At 36.2% G+C, this 19,973-nt stretch overlaps 1 protein-coding gene and 1 long non-coding RNA gene across 4 annotated transcripts; one reads left to right on the forward strand and one right to left on the reverse strand.

Moving 5' to 3' along the window:
* Nucleotides 1-2,148: 2,148 nt before the first annotated feature.
* LOC127956464 (E3 ubiquitin-protein ligase Mdm2-like) lies at nucleotides 2,149-17,990 on the reverse strand. Of its 3 annotated transcripts, none has more exons than XM_052554388.1 (11): nucleotides 17,900-17,990; nucleotides 7,847-7,918; nucleotides 7,685-7,759; nucleotides 5,985-6,118; nucleotides 5,601-5,650; nucleotides 5,451-5,509; nucleotides 5,223-5,292; nucleotides 4,155-4,312; nucleotides 3,897-4,040; nucleotides 3,719-3,787; nucleotides 2,149-3,273 (listed from the first exon to the last, which is right to left on the reverse strand). In XM_052554388.1, exons 2-11 carry the CDS (start codon nucleotides 7,916-7,918, stop codon nucleotides 2,656-2,658), a joined length of 1,449 nt encoding a protein of 482 aa, XP_052410348.1. In that variant the 5' UTR covers nucleotides 17,900-17,990; the 3' UTR covers nucleotides 2,149-2,655. The 3 variants fall into 3 exon arrangements, with proteins under 3 accessions (XP_052410348.1, XP_052410350.1, XP_052410349.1); XM_052554390.1 differs by lacking the exon at nucleotides 17,900-17,990 and adding an exon at nucleotides 17,576-17,889; XM_052554389.1 differs by lacking the exon at nucleotides 17,900-17,990 and adding an exon at nucleotides 8,004-8,299.
* LOC127956467 (uncharacterized) lies at nucleotides 12,638-15,457 on the forward strand. The gene is made up of 4 exons (XR_008153568.1): nucleotides 12,638-12,827; nucleotides 13,534-13,602; nucleotides 13,956-14,039; nucleotides 15,054-15,457. It is a non-coding gene; the product is annotated as an uncharacterized LOC127956467 (long non-coding RNA).
* Nucleotides 17,991-19,973: the final 1,983 nt, after the last annotated feature.

Genomic DNA, 19,973 nt, shown 5'->3' on the forward strand with positions numbered 1-19,973 from the left:
TGTGCAAGGGTGGACTACAAATGAGAATGTATATGCGGTGTGAGAATGAAGTGTCACAGTGCCCTCTAGCGGTGCAAGCCTTGAACACATCGTCTCAAAGTTCAACTTTCTCTCTAATCAGCAGCTTTATACTACATAAATCAAGTCATATGTTGCGGTTTCATTTAAATGCTTCGCGCATTGTTGATGTACAGCCTCATATATGTTATAAAAGTGAGCGTGAATATCGCTGGTGAATATTATTTACTTTACCTCACTGACGCGTGACAACAGTTGATGGTTTTTCACGTTGGTCTTAGTTAACGTTTGAAATGTCGCGATTTTTGAGTGACATTTGCGGGAAAGAAACCTCCAGCAGGCTGACTGCATTCATGTGTCACTGGATATGGGCACACATCAAAGATTCATTTGCATCGCTTCGAGAAAATGCTTTGTCGCGTTATGGACCTTTCAAAAAAAAAAATATGAGTGACATATAGCCGCCAGTGCTTTTATTATTTTACTAAGATTTCTCGTCCCTGTAACCTCAACATGTCCTAAAAATTCATCGAGGCAGATTTTTAAAAGAGGAAGTGGTGCAGTGTATCTGTCTGGAGGCTATATGATGATGGGATGTTTATTTTTTATTACATTAGGACTGCAAAGTTAAAAAAATGAAGGGATTTGAATACATTTTGGATGCGCTGTAGGCTGTTTAAAAACGTATAGTATGGGTGTTGCATGGCCTATTTCAGATGACAGGTTCAAGTTCCCAGCTTTAGTTTTAAAGTATCTTAGATGAGCATACGCTGATGAAACTCATTTGTGCACAGTTGCTTTTGCTCTTGATCTTGATTTGAACTGTCAGATTAAAGGCTCAGTAACTAGATATAATGGCTAAAAGGCTGTTTATGATGTAATATCTTATAGATGGCCAGACAGCGAAACTGCTGTACAGATTCTAGAAGCAGACTCTCTCATATAAATCTGCAAATAGGAGGTTGCACAAAAATGATGAAATAGTAAAAAAGTTTTTTTTTTTTTTTTTTTTTTTAAGCATTGATATTATTAAAGATTGATAATAAGACATATGTTAAACTGCAGACTGGAGGAATGACTGCTGACATGGACAAATTAAGTTTCAATGTATATTTAAATAGACAAGTTTATTTAAATTGTTATAGTATTTCACAATATTACTGCTTTTGTTTCAGAGCACAACGACGTCTTTTAAAAACAATATAAAACATCATACCGACCCCAAACTTTTGAACGGTATTGTTCCCCCACACTAAAATGTATTTTATTTAGTTTTTTATTCAGGGAACTGGGTTTGGTAGCGTATTATATATGAGCTCCAAGCAACAGATGTGTGGACGTTCCTGGAACAGACTCGAAGCAAAATTATATATTTAGAAATTGACAATCAAAAAGTGTTGCACGGCAGATACTTTTATTAGAGGTTTTTTTTTTTTTTTTTTTTTTTAATGCAAGTAACGTTCATAGAACATCCATTAACTAATAAGTGCTGCTATCATAAAGCAGTTAAACACTGCTCAAATAGGGAGTTGGCAATAGCTATTCATGTTATTTTCTGATGCTTGAATTTATTTAATCTATTGCTCATATGTTCTCTCGTCAACCTTTCACACACACACACGCGCGCGCGTTTTGGTTCAGTCTGACTGTAATTCCTGCTGTGCAAGTACAAGGATAGTGTAGTAAATTACATACATCAAGTCTGAAAACATCTGGTTTCAGCAATCAAGTTCAGAGTGCAGTTCATTTGTAGAAAATCTGGGAAATAGGAAACAACGGTAGCATAAAACTACCAGGTTCATTTGAAATGTTGCTACTATTTTGCACAATTCAAATTAAGTAACTATACATGTGAGGTGAGTTTTGTACTACAATGTGAGGATGTACTTATATATATATATATGTATGGTTTATGCTTCGAATAATGGCCCATAAAAATGTGTGAAAGTTCAGCGAATATGTTTCCATGATACTTGAGTGTCTACTATTTATAACATAAGCAAATGGGGAAAAATTAAAACCAATATGTTTGACTATTGTGAGGGTTGATACTGATGGTGATACTGACCCCTTAAAACCATTAGACAACAATAACGAAACACATTCAAAACAAGCAGCACAAAGACAGAATTTCACTTGTACTGTAAAAGCAGAAGAGCCTCAAAATAATCTTTTATTATGCCTCACTAAAAAAAAAGACTTGAGTCACTGCAGCAGAAAACTTTGCAGAAGAGCATTTCCTTCCAGAGGAGGAACAAAATTAAAGGGGTGTCTCAAGAGCTACAACTCAGAAACACATTTCAGTGCGGCAAATTAACACGAAACCTATACATCTGCATGTACATAAATTAAATTAATACAAACATTTCTAGTAATTGATACAATGTATACAGAATCTGCAAGCCCTTAAGTAGTTTTAATTCCAAGCACTTAAACTCAACCCTTAAAACACAGATCTGTGAATTTGCTACCCAGCATGTGAGCGAAAACCTCGCTTGAGTCATAAATAATTTATTCATCAATAAGAAACATATTACATATATTGAATTTGAACTCATAGGTTTTAGAACTATAAGATCAGGCAACATAAGCACCCTGAACTTCATGTGAGAGGAGAGGAGGTATATCTGTTGTGCCTCAGCTCATGTAGGTCAACACGACTGACTGAATGGGCTCTCGGCACACCGGACACAACTTGTTCCGGTTCTTTAATTTCTTGGCGCAAGTGTAGCAAGCCATAAGGTGTCCAGTTCTTCCGTGGACAATGCAGCCGTTTTTGGGGCGACTTTGACAGATGACGCAGGGCTCAAGGCAGGTGGCGGGCAGGCAGGCCTCCAGGCTGTTGTAGCGCTCTAGCTCGGGGGTCTCTTCCTGGCTGCTGCCCCCACCAGAAGAGGTTGAGGGCTGCGATGATGAGGTCTGAGATTCGGTTAGGGAGCCGGAGGCAGTGGAGGAGATTAATTCGTCTTTAGCGACGCCGGGAGATTGCGAGCACTTGCCGTCGGGCATGTCCACTCCTTCGTCTGTTTCTGGAAGAGGGCTTGAGGGTTTGGTAGGAAGCAGTTTGTCATCTGAGACTGAGCTGGGAGTTGTGGGGATGCTGGCGTCTTCTGTGCTGGGTTGATTGTTAGTGGAGGTGTTTTCACTGCTGGAGTATGTTTCTGGAAGCCAACCAGGTCGGACTTTCCAGCAGCTTTTGCAATTCCGAGGAAGAGGAGGGTTGAGCTCGTTACATCCGGCACACTTCCAGTAGTCCTGAGTGAACACATTGTTATCTTAGATTATTACATTTTTCTTGCTTTTGAAAAACAAAAACAAAAGCCTGTTTAAATTTGTGGGTCAGAGAAAGGATGAAAATGGACATGAAAAAATGGGTTTGGTGCAAATAGCTTGCACTAGAATTAAAAGAGGACTTTTGAAAAAATATTGCTTTAAAATTTTTTAAATATGGCCCCATTGAAGTCAGCATAGCATGTAATTTCTTAATACACATTCCTGGTCATATCATGCACACTTAATCAGTGGACATAGTTCATAAGAAAAACATGTCATCGTGATCTTTCAACAAAATGTAATAACTTGCAGCATCTCTGCAACAGCTGTCCTTTTTGGCAGACTCACAAATGCTTTTTCTTTCACCCCCTGCTTTTCACAATCCAATCTAATCCTGATAAAGAAGTCCAGTTTAAATGTTACGTACTGCCTCGGTTATCTCGGTATCCTCATCAAACGAATCTTCCTCCTCAGCAAAGATTGTGACTTCATACACCTGAATAAGCAAATACCGAATTGCAGTGAGTTGAGACTGTTAAACAGGTTCAGTTAGTTAGATCATCAGTTAATCTCTCTCTGAATAGAACAGGAGTTTGAGCTGAAACCTCGTTCTCTCCTGGCAATGAATCCTCATCGTTCTCACTGTAGGCGTCAGAGTCTACGGACTCCACCTCAAACTCCACACTGAAGTTATCAGAGTCAGAGTCCACACTTTCATCACTGCCCTCACTGTGAGAGATACCTACATCCTGTAAAACCAATAAAACACTGCTTAGAAAGGGCCGAATGACAGCGCAAAAAGAAAAGTTACAGTTGCTAGTAAACCAAAACAATGTGAATGGACATTTGAAGGTGCTACTCACAGAGTTGCTTTGTGCGTCCGAAGACTCACTGTTCCCCCTCTCCCGGTGCAGGCCGCCAATCACACACCAAGACAGGCTGTCATCAAATGTCAGGGAGAAGCTGTCGGACTTGTGCCTCTTTCTGCGTTCCCTGGGCTCGTCTTCAGCTGAAGTACTCTCTATAGAAAGGACAAAGTAAGTTATTTTTTGACACAAGAACACGCCCGATTATGACTGTCTAAAGGTTTTCACATAAGTGAACCACACTGTTCTGTAGGCTTTGCAAACATTTCAAATCCGTTTCTTTTTCATTATGTTAAACGTAAACTTAAGTGTCTACTGCATATTACATTAAATCTTTTTGGCTGATGTTCCTGTTACATGCATTCAACTTTGGACACTTATGGGCCAAGCAGGAGCAATGCTCAGAGCAATAACCCTATTATAATGGTACATCGGGTATGGCTTCCTCAACAAACTGCCTTTGTGTGCATACTTGAGGTTTAAAAATGGGCCATTGAAGAGTAGCAGTCATCTGAGCACATTCTGCACTGCCTCCAGATCTCAGTGTCCTTTTGAGATGTTTACAGTGACAGAGAGAGCAGTCATTACGGTACCACATGTTTACCCACATACAGTCCTCTGTCAGGACTGAAGGGATAGTAGGATATGAACCGTCATGAGGGACAGTTTCCCCTGCTCAGTGGTTGAGACTGATATAATGTAGAAAAAAAATTAACAGTTCTCGAAAGAGGACAAATCTCCCACGAGAAATAAACTATGCCTGAAACCATGACATCTAAATGCCAAATTGTATCTAAATCAACTGATGGTACACATGTTAAAATATGTTTACTTTTAGTTAGATCAAACAGCAATTTTTTTTTCAAAATGAACACACTAGTTCAGGCTGAGCTAGAAAAATGCTTTTTGACAAGCCCTTCCTGTTCATTCAGGAACTACGTCAAGACTAGAATAAACAGCTCTATCTGAAATCCTATCTAACCCAGCTGATGAAGCGTGCGCTTTCATACAACACTCAACAGGACATAGCTGCTGTGTCTTTTGCTCTGTGGTGTGTGTGCTTACCAGGATCACTGCTTCTCCTCCTCCTGCGCTGCTGCTGTGAGGTAGATGAGCGAGAGTCTGAATCAGTGTCCTAGAACAGACAGTGGGGTTTCAGTCATGCTTCGATCTCAAACACAACAGGGGCTCTATAAAAGCCAGTCGAGCACAAACACAGCACTGCCAGGGCAACGCTGTGGAATGGGTCAATACTCTGTGGTTCTAAGTGTGTGAGCATAAAATAACGTTTACCCCGGGCCCTCGATCTGGTTCACTTAGACTTCTGGGTTCAGAGAAGGTGGAATGAGTATCTGTGAAAGGAAACAAAGACAGTTTTAACACAAACGACATAGATAAGAATATTGCTTTTAAAATAAAAAAAAGGTTTAACGATCATAGTACCTGGATTTTTAACTGTAATAAGGTTTCTGTTAATCAATGCAAAGAGAGCTCTGGAAAAAAAAATTACATGAAAATCACAACTGAAACTTTCGTGTTCATATAGCAAATTTCACTTTCAATTCTTAAAAAGAAAAACGGTTTGCATATGAAAAGAGGAATATATACTTATATGTGCTTTTTTTATCTACACTTGCCCAAAGGTATCCAAATACCTTCTGCAGCAATTTCATATTTTAAACAGGTGACAACAGACCCTTTCAGAGTGAGAAGGTCAAATGACCAGAAAGCTGCCACCTGTTGCTTTAAAGCCCCACCCTGATAATCCCAGAGGTCATTGGTACTACAGCTGCTCAGCCTTAGAGAAAACACAAAGTCATTACACACCGGGGCTCTTTGACGGAGAAGCTGTTCACCCCGAGAACAGCACCAAGAGGATCCTCTCCACAGTGAACAATGTGTTGCTGCTGCTTGTCGTACAACTCCTTGCTCATGATATACTTCCCTAAATAAAACATAACCTAAAAACACAGAGAGAGAACTTGTTTAGAGATCAACAGGGAAAGCATTTCCTGAACCAGATTGAGTGTTGACAAAGAATGGTAAAGACGTGGTTATATAAAATTTCAACATAGATGAGTAATACATTCCTGTTAAGCCGGGCTCACACTACAGGAAATCTCACGCAGCAGATTTTTGCTCTGATTCTTGGAGGAGAAACTCGGGGCTAAATCAGACAAAAAATCCTGTAGTGTGAGCCCGGCTTTAGTCAGACAACCAGAACTTCCACCCATAATAAAAATTAAAATTAAAAAATTAAAAAATATAAAATTACTCATTACTCAACATCAAATAAAGAATAAAAGGGATAGAAATTATTTATATTATCAAAGGCTACTGCCATGCTGTCAGTTCATTTGATTTGTTGATAAGATGTTCTCAGTGGTTTCTAACTAGCCTTATCTGACACTAAATGATTCATGTCCTTCCTTTTAAGGTTTATTTCGTCTCCCTTTTCTTTTTTTTTAACACATTCTATCATCCTTAGATCAAAATCTTCATAAGTCTTTAGCCTGATCACTACAAAAGTAATAAACTGCAATGCAATATTTGAATTGTTTTTCATCTGTGGCCCAAACTGAAGCGTAATACTTTTGGTGAGGGGGGTAGTTCAAATCCCTAACCGTAAGAATGAACAATTGAAGAAGAATTTCTTGCATAGGCAAATGCCACAAATGAAAGGTCACTGAACAAAGGCAGTAACTAAATATAATTCAACACCACTGCCCTACATACATTTACTTAATATTTGCAAGTTTAACTATAAACACAAATGAGCAGCAACACATGAAACTGGAGAAGGATTATTTTTAGCCTATAATGTCTATAAAACACCACAGGCATTTGACCACAAACTCATTTCAGAAACTCTAAAAATGTGTCACTGCCATAAGTGCTTATATAAAAAAATTATACACACAACATAAAGCAGGGTTCAGCATTACTAACACAACTGGCAAACATCCAATTATATATACAGCCATGTATGCATGGCTTTTATACTCCTAATCAAAAGTCTGTGGTAAAGATTTTTTTTTAAAGAAATAAATACTTGAATTCAGCAAGGATGCATGAACTTGATCAAAAGTGGCAGTAAAGACATTTATAATCTTACAGAAGTCTTTTGAAATAAATGTTGTTCAAAGTAGTAATTATAATAATAAACACAGTAAAAAAAAAAAAAAAAAAAATAAAGATTAATAATTAATTAAAAATGAAATAAAAAAAAGCACCAAATCAGCATATCAGAATGATTTCTAAAGGATTATGACACTGAAGGCTGGAGTAATGGCTGTTGAAAAAAATCAGCTTCGCCATCACAGGAATAAATTGCACTTTAAAATATATTCAAATAGAAAAAAATATATACATTTTTAATTGAAATAATATTTCAAAATGTTACTCTTTTTTACTGTATTTCTGGTCAAATAAATGCAGTTTTGGTAAGCTTAAGAGACTACATAGGATATCTTCCCAACCATAAACTTCTGAAAATTAGTTTATATGAGATGAAATGGACTCCTCACCTCCTTCATGGTGAAAACCTCTTTATCTGCACCTGCATCCTCTAACAGGCTTTTCAGCTGCGCTTTTGGTCTTACCTAAAGTTACATTTAATAAAACTCAGTCATTTCAAGGTATAGAAACACACTTAAATACACAAAGGCGCACCTTGAATTCAACATTACCAGTTTTTCGTTGTCAACCTTGTTGATCTGAGAACTGCTTAAACAACTTTCTGTTCCCATTTTGGTAGTCATCTGTAAAAATAGACAAGAGTTAGATTTTACATACAACAATTTTAAGCCAATTCAGTACACATGCAAGCTTCAGAATGAACCTTACCTGTGCAAATGGAGGTAAATTGGCTATTCTAGCTAAAAATCTTCTATATATACTCTGCTACCTGTACATAAAGTGCCTGAGCTCTGGGTTAGTGTGGAGTGGGAGCCGGTTGAGAGCCGGTCTCTGTTTTAAACAGACGCACAGAGACATGTCAGGGCTAGAATCCACCGCACCGATCATCATGTCCAGGGAGGGATCTAGCATGACATGTCAGCGTGACTGGCTTCAGACGCCTAGCGGTAGTAGACGCTCTTTGTTGATTTGTCTGGCTCTCTGTTATGAGGTGTATCTTGTGCAAGTTCTGCTACTCACTAAGCAAACTGAGAGGAGAACTAACGTGTATACGCTCGCCAGCCGTCTGGCCAAAATCCCATAGTATTCAGGCGTCAGACGTAAGATATGAGACGTCAGACGTCACGGTCACGTGTTGGAGCTGCGCTCAAACTGCGCGGCGGCGTGGCGGCGGCGTAGCAAAGAAAGGATTTTTTTTACTTTGCGTCTGGATAACGTACGCGTTGATAAGCGTCTGGATAAGCGTCTGGATAACGTACGCGTGGATAAGCGTCTGGATAACGTACGCGTGCATAAGCGTCTGGATAACGTACGCGTGCATAAGCGTCTGGATAACGTACGCATGGATGACGTACGTGTGAATAAGTACATTAATAATAATTTGGCTTTGTCCTATTTTGCCCTAAGGAAGGCTTTAAGGTAATGATAACAGCACCTAAAGTACACATCTGTCTCCTCAGTGGAATAGTCTGGGTCCAGGATATGCAGGTGCATATGAGCCCTGGCAGTTTTGGGACATAGCTGGGGGAGAACTTCTAATTAAAACAAGGGAACGAATAGAGAGCTTGTGTCAACAGCTTGTGTGAATTCTTTGCCCAAGTCGACTGGATACAGTGACTTTTTTCTCTCTCTCTTCCCTATTTCACATCTATTAAAATAGTTCACTTTTGATTTTTAATAGAAAAGTTGTCATTTCTATTTGTTTCTTTAAGTTAATTTTGAAATATGTTTGGAAATTTTTGGGTTTGGTAAATTCAAGTTTTTGATTTTTAAAGGAACGAGCAAGCTGCAGCTCGTTCAGACAGTAAGTTGAGCATGTTTGATCCATTTAGCCTTCTCAAACCAACAAGACTTACCTAAAATAAACAGACATAATAGGCCTACACTTCATGCATTTCACAGTATTACTTTAAACATTTAACTTAGGTAAATGAGCACTGTTAGGCGCATATCCAATCGTTTGTGCGGAGAGTGAGCGCTTTGCAGGACATGGAGGAGCCAGCTTGCATTTTTTTTTTTTTAATGACAGTAAAAATTTAAAAATGCGCCGTCATTTTTGCTCATAAAGGTAAGAGTATGCATCATTCGGAACTCCAAAGGGTCTACTTGTACATGTGTGCACTCACAATATCAACAAAACCTTATGCTTTTGGAAAATAAGGAAAACAAAAAGGATGCGATTTCTGTCTTCTTGGTCTTTATAGCAGGAACGCTTCACCAACATGATAAATATATAGAATGCTTTTTATGTTTTCAATTATTATTTTAAAACGAAATAATTCAAATCGAAAACAAAAACTATTATATTGTGAAGTAAAAAAAAGTCTATGGCATCCATCATTCTTTTAACTTTTTTTTAACTAACTCTGATCGATTCATGAGACATTCCTTTGCATTAAACTGTTCTGGGCCGGGTTTTCCGTTAACGATTGATCTTAGCGCTTAAGAGCGTTTTCTACGAGTAATTTTACGATCGTTCGTTATTGTTTCACGTGAATTTCCCAACTATGCACGTAAAGCAATCGCAAGTAGCCTTGCTTTAAGTGCTACTTAGGAGTCGCTGTCCGTTTGTCAAGTCCTGAAATCTCACTTTAGAATGGCTCGTAACAGTAGTACACGATCGCTTATGGATGTTAACCTAATGCTGCGTTCCAGACAGACAACTTGGATATAATAATTTTAATTAATTATAATATCTACAGTACAATATTATATTATATATATAATGTTCTTTATATACAGTATAGAGAGAGAGAGACGTTATTGGTTTTCTGAACTTCAGCAAGTCGTTGACATCCCCCCCCCCCCCCCAGTCTTTGAAGCATTTCCCACATTATTTCTTTTATTCGTTTCTTTTAATTATTATTTTCAGTCATTTAATTTAGATGTATATTTCTATTTTTTTAGATGTGTATTTCTTTTAATTAAATCATTTATAAATGTATAAATAAATAAAGAAAACGAGTCATAATGTGTACAATAAAGCACAATCAAATCCTTATAATGATCATTTTTAATGAGCCGAAAAGAATACACGTCACACCGCTGTTTATTAATTTGCACTGGGTACCAATAGCTGCTCGCATGAAATTCAAGGCATTGATGTTTGTCTACAAAACTACCACTGGCTCTGCACCCATTTACCTAAGTTTGTTACTTCAGATTTATATGCCCTCTAGAAGCTTGCGTTCTGCAAGTGAACGTCGCTTGATTGTTCATCCCAAAGAAGCACAAAGTCACTTTTACGGACTTTTAAATTAAATGTTCCCTTCTGGTGGAATGAACTCCCCAACTCAATCCGAGCAGCTAAATCCTTAGCCATCTTCAAGAATCAGCTTAAAATCTTATCTCTTTTCTTATCTTATATCTTTTCATGTATTATGCAATTATATCTGAATGTATGTATAAAGATATAAAGACCTCTAACACTACCTCTAACACTTCTTTTTATTTATTATATTATTTAAAATCCCATGCTACGTGTACTGTGTTAACCTAACTGAGACTTATTATAGCACTTATATATCATTGCTCTTTTTTTGTTTTTGATTGCTTCCACTGTCCTCGTTTGTAAGTCGCTTTGGATGAAAGCGTCTGCTAAATGAATAAATGTAAATGTAAATATGATCACATTTCGCTTGAATCAAGTTAAAGGTGTAAACTGCCGATTGTCCTGCAGGTGACCGCATAAATCTGTCTTCTTACGATGCACTTAGGGCTTAACGATTAGGCTACACCAGAACACCCGTAGATCTACAATGATTTTCAAGTGCTACTTAAATTACGATGCTTTTGGGAAACAGACTGTGATATTAAGATCAGTAGTATGATCGTTTTTACGAACTTCTTAGGCTCAAGTTTTTGGGAAACTCAGCCCTGATTTTTTCAACATTCATTAAAATATTAATATTTATTTCGTGCTGAAAATATTGAAGAGGAAAATATAATTGATTCATGTGCAGTTACTGAACGAATTATCTCACTAAATGAATCATAAAAAGCGTAAAAAAAGACGTTTATTGTTTGTACATAGAAGTTTTTTGCATATATGTCCGGAATTGACTTGCTAGGACAGACTCCCTGTGATGTGTGATCATAAGGCTTCAGTAGACATCAACACAAAAGAAGGCTACTATATAGTACCGACTTATTTTAATAGATATAATACCTGAAAATGAAAATGTGTCAAAACAGTTTCAAAAATGTTCAAATAGGCATATATAAACGTATTAATTAATTATCAATATATAGGCTATTAATTTGAACATGCAGAGTAGACTACAAGAAACTGCTGTTGTAATAAGCAGCTTTAAGACATAAAAAAAAACCTTAACTGTAAAATAATAATCATCTGCTGATCATACAATTATTTCGTTTTCAGAAATGAGGTCTAATGTATAGTGATCGTTTTTTCTTTAGAGACGTGTTGTATGAACTATTACCAGTAAGTTCATATGTGCTCAGATTAAAATTAGCCTATATTACTATTGTATTATTTTATTTAAGCTGTAACTGTGAATACATTTGGACACTCCATGTTAGTCACTGATTAGACTTACATGATTTAAAATTGATTTTTAGGTGATATTGCTTGAAAAGTGATTTATAATGAGCGCTAAAAAAAAACTATGTTATGCAGTTTATTTTATTATCATGTGATGACATAACTAAAAACTAAAAGCTGTGATATACATTTTGTCCACTAGAGAGAGCCAAATTATATGGACAAGGCCTATTTGAAAGTGAAAGTCCTGACATTTACCAAGTAACCCATCCTCGGAGCTGGTGCTCTGCATTTAACCCATCCAAGTGCACACACACAGCAGTGAGAAGTGAACACACACCCGGAGCAGTGGGCAGCTACAGATCCAGCGCTGGGGAGCAACTGGAGGTTCAGTGCCAGGGTATTGAGTTCAGTCCATGGGTATTGAGGGTGGAAGAGAGCGCTGTTCATTCACTCACTCCCACCTACACCTCCTGCCAGCACCGAGACTTGAACCGGATACCTTCTTGTAAGTAGTCCAAGTCTCTAACAATTAGGCCACAAACTTGTGCGAACTTCTATGTCAAAATCAAATTCTCCAGTCAAAAACCCTTACATGATCTATCAATATCAAACTTTGGCCTCAGATGACAAAACCTACAGTACAAATACACACACTGCAATAGTTAAGCTTCCTTAAATATAATAAGTTATCTTTACTTAGTTGTTATACTTACTAGGTTTTATTAAGTTACAAAATTTGCTAATTTTAAGGCAAATAAAACAACATGCTGCAATGAGTAATTCTTTCTTAAAATATTCAAGTAGCTACAACAAAACCGATTACATTAATTCACCAGTGAGAGGCAGCAGTGCGCTAATGTGCAACAGGAACAAAACAAAAGAAGAAGAAATAAGGACGGTGAGCATGCGCAGCAAGCAAAGTTTTGAAGCTGCATCGAATTTGCTGAAACTAAGAAGTAGAAAGACTGTTTACATTTCACCTCTGGACAAAGAATGATTGATTACTTCTACACAATAATAATAAGGTAAGTAAAAAATAAATAGTGTGTGGATGTATCTTTCTGTGTGCTGCTAATTTGAACTGACTAACATTAGCTCCTTGTCAGCACCAGTGTTAGCAACAGGGAGCAACGATCTTTGCTATTCTGCTATTAGAACAAAAACTATAGAAATAGACAACTTGTGGCACATTTGGGTAAATGTAAAAACTTTTAAAGACTTTTTATTTATTTCATTTCTCAAATTGAAAAATGTTTTACTAGTTAAAAATTAAAGCATGTAAATTCTGAGGAACAATTCAAGAACATGCAAGAATATGTGCCACTTATTAATTGTTAACAGTAATCTTTTGCAAAATTTCCTCTATAATTTTATAACACTGTGAGGCTTTGGCCACTTTGTAGGTTAAAGTCATTTTTCAGTTTACAAATGTATTTTCATCATTTTAATGCAATCATAGTCATTACGTGATCAGACATATAAGGTTTAAACTGAATGAGCTCGTTGTTTTGCAGTAATTATTTATTTGCTGTGTTAAAAACACCGAGTACTGTAACAGCAGAAATGCTGCTTTTGAATTGGTTTTATTACTGATGCCTCAAATAGAGATGTATAGAAAATTTATTTCTATTGTTAAAAATGCAAATATCAAGAAATTAATGTGTCCTTGTTCTACAATTCACAACATTAGTGGAACTTGATTTTATATGAAGAATTATTTTTCATATTTAGGAAAAAAGCTTGTGTCAGCTGTCTTCTCTGAGCAGCGGTCTTGTGATCACCAGCCTCAGTATAATAAAGGTGAGATATTTCAACAGCAGTAGAGCAGTTTTTGACTCAATCATGTGCTATGCTTTATTTGCAATTTCAAATAATTTATTGCAGTTCCAGAATACCTGTAACCGTATTTCCGTATTTGTAACTGTGTTTCTTTTCACATATCTAAGAGTACACTTCACATCCTAGAACCCATAAAATGTATGATGCTACCTTAAATGTTTAATAGTTTTATTATATTTATTAATAATATTTAAAATAAACAGCGCTTATTGACTTCAATGACTTCTTTATTGACACTTTGAAAAACATGTTTCTATTGTAATTTTTACATTTCTTAAACTTACTTTTTCTTTTTAAACTAATTAAAAATGCAGATTTGACAGAACTACACACCCATCTGATGCCTACCTGTTTTAATTCATGATCCCCCCGGATACTTCTACAACTAACCCACCTTGGTAAGTTCCCATAGTTAGTGACACCATTTTAGAAAACATGCCTGTGTATTTGCTGGTATATTACTGAGATACATTTATAAATATTAATGTTGATTACATACCTAGTTCAATGAAAAATGAAAAATGTGCCATTTAATCTCCCTCCTGTCAATCTATTCCATAAAAAACTGTGCATCTTCATGACACGAATGAAGATATTTATCCCAAATCTCTGACACCCAAGAAACCATCAAATCAATCCATATGAATGGAGCCAATTAATCTACTTTTTGGGCCAAACTGTTCAATGAATTGTAAGGAGCAGTTTCAGTTATATTTCCACTTGAACTCTGTTAGGCATGGTCTGATGAACTGTTCTTGATCCAGAACTCTTAGCTGAACACACTAAACGTGCTGTAGAAAGCCTAGATGGTAGTCACAGCTCAGGGTTGGTCGTTTGTTTTTGCCTAGCCACCAGTTTCTCTGCAGCTGGGCAACGTGCTATTTGAGTTAAGTAAACTAGGTAATATTAAAATTAAAAGTAATATTTAATCTTTCGTAATGTGGGTGCTTTTTACATCAGGTTCGATATCTTAACTATTGCATTACTAAGGCAACGACTGACATATTTATGTTGCATTCAAAAGAGCTCTGTTGACAGCCCAACAGTGAAAAATTAAACCATATCCATATTAGCACAGAATGGAATGGTTAAGCATTGAGAATTAAGAATGGTTTGGCCTGACAGTGGAAAAGAGGCTCAAATCTTCGAAAGAGACGTAATTGCTATATGATCAAGTGTCTAAAATTTTGGGTAAATAGACATTCAGTTAAAGGACAGAAATTAATTTAACTGAAAATGTCTTTATTTGTGTTCTGAAAATAACTAAAAGTCATGGGTGAGTAAAAGATGACATGAATTTAAAGTTTGGGTGAACTAACCCAATGTTATGGCAGTGTAGGCAAGACAGAAAACACTGAAAACTGATCATCCACATTTCCCTGCTAATATTGTTTTTATTTGGTTTTATACAGGTGTCTGATGCTGATGCAGTCTGGGCACTAGTATCTGTTGGCTTGCTGACTATCACTGACGATGAAGTACTTCTCCAAATCTTGACCCAGTGTCTTCTGCCATCATTGTTCAGGGTAGTACTGCAAAGAATAGTCTCCAGGGTTTGCCTCCAACATTTGCTTCCCGACCACCATGTGCTACGTTTGCATCACTGCTACATGTGGGTTACCCTGATACTGTGAAGAGCACCTACAATATGATGCTTGACTTGGGACAGAAAAAAAAACATTGGCAACTTGTGTGGCCAACTCATTGCCGTATTTAAAATCATTGTACCGCTACCTCCATTGTTTAACATAACTAAAAGCAGATTGTTTTTGCTTTGTTTCAAAAATTTTGTAATACGAGTTAAAAAGTATATCATCTTTAACTTTGAACTGTCACTACATTTGATACATTTAGGGTAATTATGTGTGTGAAGAATAGAACATTGTTGTCATGAATTTGTAATAGTTTTTTGAAGTAATTAAGTTACTAGATTAATGGTAACTTTTTTTTTAAAGGCAATTGGTCAACTAGATTTCTGTTCAAGTAAATACAACTTAGAAATTCCAAGTTGCAGGAAATGTTTCTTGATTTAGCTAAATTTAAATTAGTTGTCTGAAATACGTACATAGTATAATGTACTTAATTTAGTTGTTGAAAATAGTAATTCTGAGTTACACGTTTACAACACTTATAAATAAACCTTTGTTAGTACAAATTACTATTCTTATTTCACTTTACTTGTTTTTTTCAAGGCAATCGGTTTGCATGCTTTATTTTTAAATAAGGTTTACTCATTATAATTTACAGTGCAGACAACCTCCCTGCCCAGTGCACACTAGTGAGATAAAGTCAAAACACTGTAATTGTAATAAAGTACTGTAACTATACTGTACTACACTGTGTGATTCTTTCAGCTCTCTCTCCAGTGCTAGGATGCATTTTTAAAGCAGTCACCTGTGCTCCTGTTCATAATTTCCTGAGATGCTACTGAATGCTTGCTTATGGATAATTGTGTGTTATTTGAGTTCACACTGTGACAATAGAGTTAACTATTTGATGTGTTTGTGTTTTATGAATGAGACTTTGGAGAAATCATTAAAAAAAATTTAATGTGTGTATATATGAATTTTATATGAATATTATAGAATTTTATAATTTCTAAACTACAAAATTATTAAAACATTACATGATTGAAATGTTTACTCATGGCCCATGGTCCATTGTTAATTTCAAATTTGGCCTTTGGATTTAACTATTAATGCATTAAGCCATTTTTCAATTTATGTTTTCTGGTGGACAAAACACTTAAACCTATACAAATGTTGTCTTTTTGGTTTATACTGTCCTTATCTTGGTGCCATTAGTTATATATGATGCTTACAAGAAAGCTGTGAATTGGTTGTTCCTGGTTGTTGTTTTACATGTGCACTTCTAAATAACATTGTAAGTTCATTGATTAGATATACTGCAGTGTAAATAAAATTTTACTCATCATATTTTCGTCAGCATTATGAAGATTATGAAATATTTGGGGATTTGGAGGAGCTAATTGTTATAACATGCAAGTTTTTCTTTCTTTTTGCTCCGAACAAAAAAAAAAAACGAAAAAAAAAAACACTTAACTACAGCACTTAAGACATTTGACAAAATCACACACACAAATGGAAAAAAAAAGATGACAAGGCGCTTGACGTCACGTAGCTTCTCACGCGAGAAGGGGGGCGACGAAAGTGTCGCGCTTCTTATCACACGTCTTTGGTCACGGCAAGGTACGCGACGATTGACACGATGATTGCTTAGTTTGCAAATCAAATGCATAAACCACACCCCATACTCTGTGATCATGCCCGGGCATGTCCCGTCTCACTACACCCGCCCACTGCTGGCTAAGCACTTGGGCTGCAGCTTATCAGCCCAGAGACAGGTGAAATAACAGAGTGTTTGGACCAAAGCGATGACCCTCCTGGATTATTAACGCCTCTGTTTATTATTATAAATTAATGCAAGAAGACCAAAAGTTGTTCATTACTAACGTCAGTGCTACGGATGCATGGATATCCTTCGAGTAAAGGACAGTGCCATGTTTATATCTCTGCTCTGTGGTCAACAAACAGTAACTGTTCATTTAACACACAAAATACAACAACAGTCTCAAGTTTGGTGAATTAACCGAATTTAAACCTGGAATTTCAAATTTGTTTTTTTTTCTTCCACCAGAGGTAACGTGATAACAGATCGACGTGTAAGAATATTGTTGTTTTACGTAACGTTACGAGATTTACGCTCGAGGTCTTCTGACACGTCAGGATTCAGCGTGACAGATAATAATATTGACAAACGATATGACGAATAACAAAACGAAGTACGTGGTATGCTTTTCTCCAGTTATAGAGCATAACCATGTTATATAAGCCGCAGCTGTTTGTTTACATAATACTAATTTATACACATTTCTTAACAAGCAAAATAGTAACAGTATTTTTAAATACATTACCTAAATCATCCCTTTCTAATGTGGAGTACTGCGCATTTGAAAGACAGGACTACAAACGCGCGCACTCCCGGGTGTCTTATTTCCCGCTGCGGACTAAGTTATCAGGAAAACCCGAGGCTGCAGTAGGCCGCGCTTGCAGCGCTAGCGCAAGGCTAACTGAGGCAAAATATTTTAAGCGACTACGCGGACATTAAAGTGTCATACGGTGTAAAAAAAAATCTCTGGAATGTATAACATGGTTATTTAGATATTTATAGCTTTATATGTGTAATAAATATACTAGAAGGTGCGAAAATTGCTCAACTGAAAGTGTTAATGTCTTACCTTCGGGTGACCGTTGAGCTTGGAGTTCTCCCTCTACTGGCGTCTGTTTGAATTTGAAATGTTCTAGCACGTGCAATGCGCGCGCGGTGTAAACATTACAAAACACGCAAGTTACTGGAAGGCGACTTGGGTATTGTTTAGGCATATCTACATTTGCTGTTCTACTGTTAATGCGATTAAAATAATCGAGTTCAGTTCACATTATATTTAACACGACATTTGTATCCTTATTTTACATTTGTATCCTTATTTTAGTAGCCTGTTGCATCAAACTGGACTAGTTTAGCTCATCAGGTATGAAATATACTTATATTTGTATTTAGTATGATATAAATATATGAAAATTAATCATAAATTAATATAACATCAAAGTAATACATAAATTAATTTAGCTATATTAGCTACATTTAGGCTATATGTTTTAGATGAATCGTAAGCAGAAACACATTGCATGTTGATGATGGAAACAAACAATTCAAGACAAATAATGATTTATTAACAGATCTCAGTCAAGAGATTAGAGATATGTAGGCTACTTGAAGAAAGTTAGGTTACAAGCAGCACTTTAGATTATTATGCTTTTTTAATGCTTTAAAATGTTTTCATTCTCTCTACACATCTTATGAAGTGTACTGCTTTTTAAAACATATTTTCACAGTATTTTCTAAATTTAGTAGGTTGCATACTACACTTAAACCTAATCTCTGTGGGTTGCATTCAATCCAATCTTTAATTGTTATGAGATCGATCAACATTATCACTTACTAATTGTGATGTGCTTATAGTAACAATCATGATTATATTAAATGCATCACTTTAATCACCACTAGCTACTTAAATCCTCCTTTGATTAGTGACTTTGCATTCTATACTATATTGCACTTGATCTGAAAGAACTTTCATCTGTTTTGATTTTTCAATGAGTAATGATGATCTGTTCCTTCACTTTTAGGATGAATCTATGAGTCAGCTGCTTGGTGGCAATGCTGAGAATACACTAGCTGTGTGTGTGTGTGAAATACACATCAGAAAGCATTCATTTGTAAAGTGAGTCTGTTGTCATGACATGACTGTTGTAGGCCATTGTATGAATTGCGTTTCTTGTCAACTTGCTAGTCAGGGGAGGTCCTGTTTGCAAAGTGATGAAGGGGATGAATGGACTGTGCCATGAAGACATGTCTTGCACAGTCCCTGTGACAGGATCTGTTCTCTATAGCCCAGGAGAATGACTCAGAGTTGATTTTAGTACAACATGTTCCTTTTAGCTCAACATGTTTGGGCTTGTACTTCTGTAATAATGAGGAAATTCCATGGACCACTTTTTATTAATGGAAGACTTTCTATTAATCAAAGAACTATTTTCAACATTGTTAATAATTATGTTTCTTGAGCAGCAAATAGGGATTGGCGAATCCATCCTGATATATCGATACTGATGCGACTATCGAAAGTATAAAATATCGATACTAAGGTGTTTTTATGTACGAGTGATTTTGTTTAACAAAAACCACTTTGTAGAATATGCATTAAGCTGGACCTATGTTAGCAAGTAAATATGTGGGAGGGATTTTCCTGCTCATCTGAACACACGCAAATGTTTCAAGGCAGAATCAATCAATTACAGCGAGTGTTCACTCACTTCTGACAGTGCATTAAAATAGAGCTGCGTTTCCCAAGAGTAGCCTATAGTAAGAGAGCATTGATGTTTTTGGAAACAGAAAAAAAAAACATATGTTTGTGTTATTTCACAATAACCATATTGAATTTGTACCCTAGTTTGTGCAGTACATTTATTTACATTTGAATGTTAAAAGTTCATATTGCTCATGTTCTACTCTGTATCGTTAATATAAATCATACACTCTCCGAATAAAAAGGTTGCATTCAGCCCCTTATGACAATGAACCATAGTTTTCCTAAATTGACAATATTTTAACTATAATATTTGTAGATTTCCATGGTTACCACTACTGTAAACATTTTAACCATGTGTAATCAAAAATATAACCTAATACGTTGCAATCAAAGTGTACTGAATGTTAAAATGCATTTCAAATATAAAGTTAAGTAGGTA

Source organism: Carassius gibelio, chromosome B4 (assembly GCF_023724105.1).
Source record: "Carassius gibelio isolate Cgi1373 ecotype wild population from Czech Republic chromosome B4, carGib1.2-hapl.c, whole genome shotgun sequence".
Lineage (NCBI taxonomy): Eukaryota > Metazoa > Chordata > Actinopteri > Cypriniformes > Cyprinidae > Carassius > Carassius gibelio.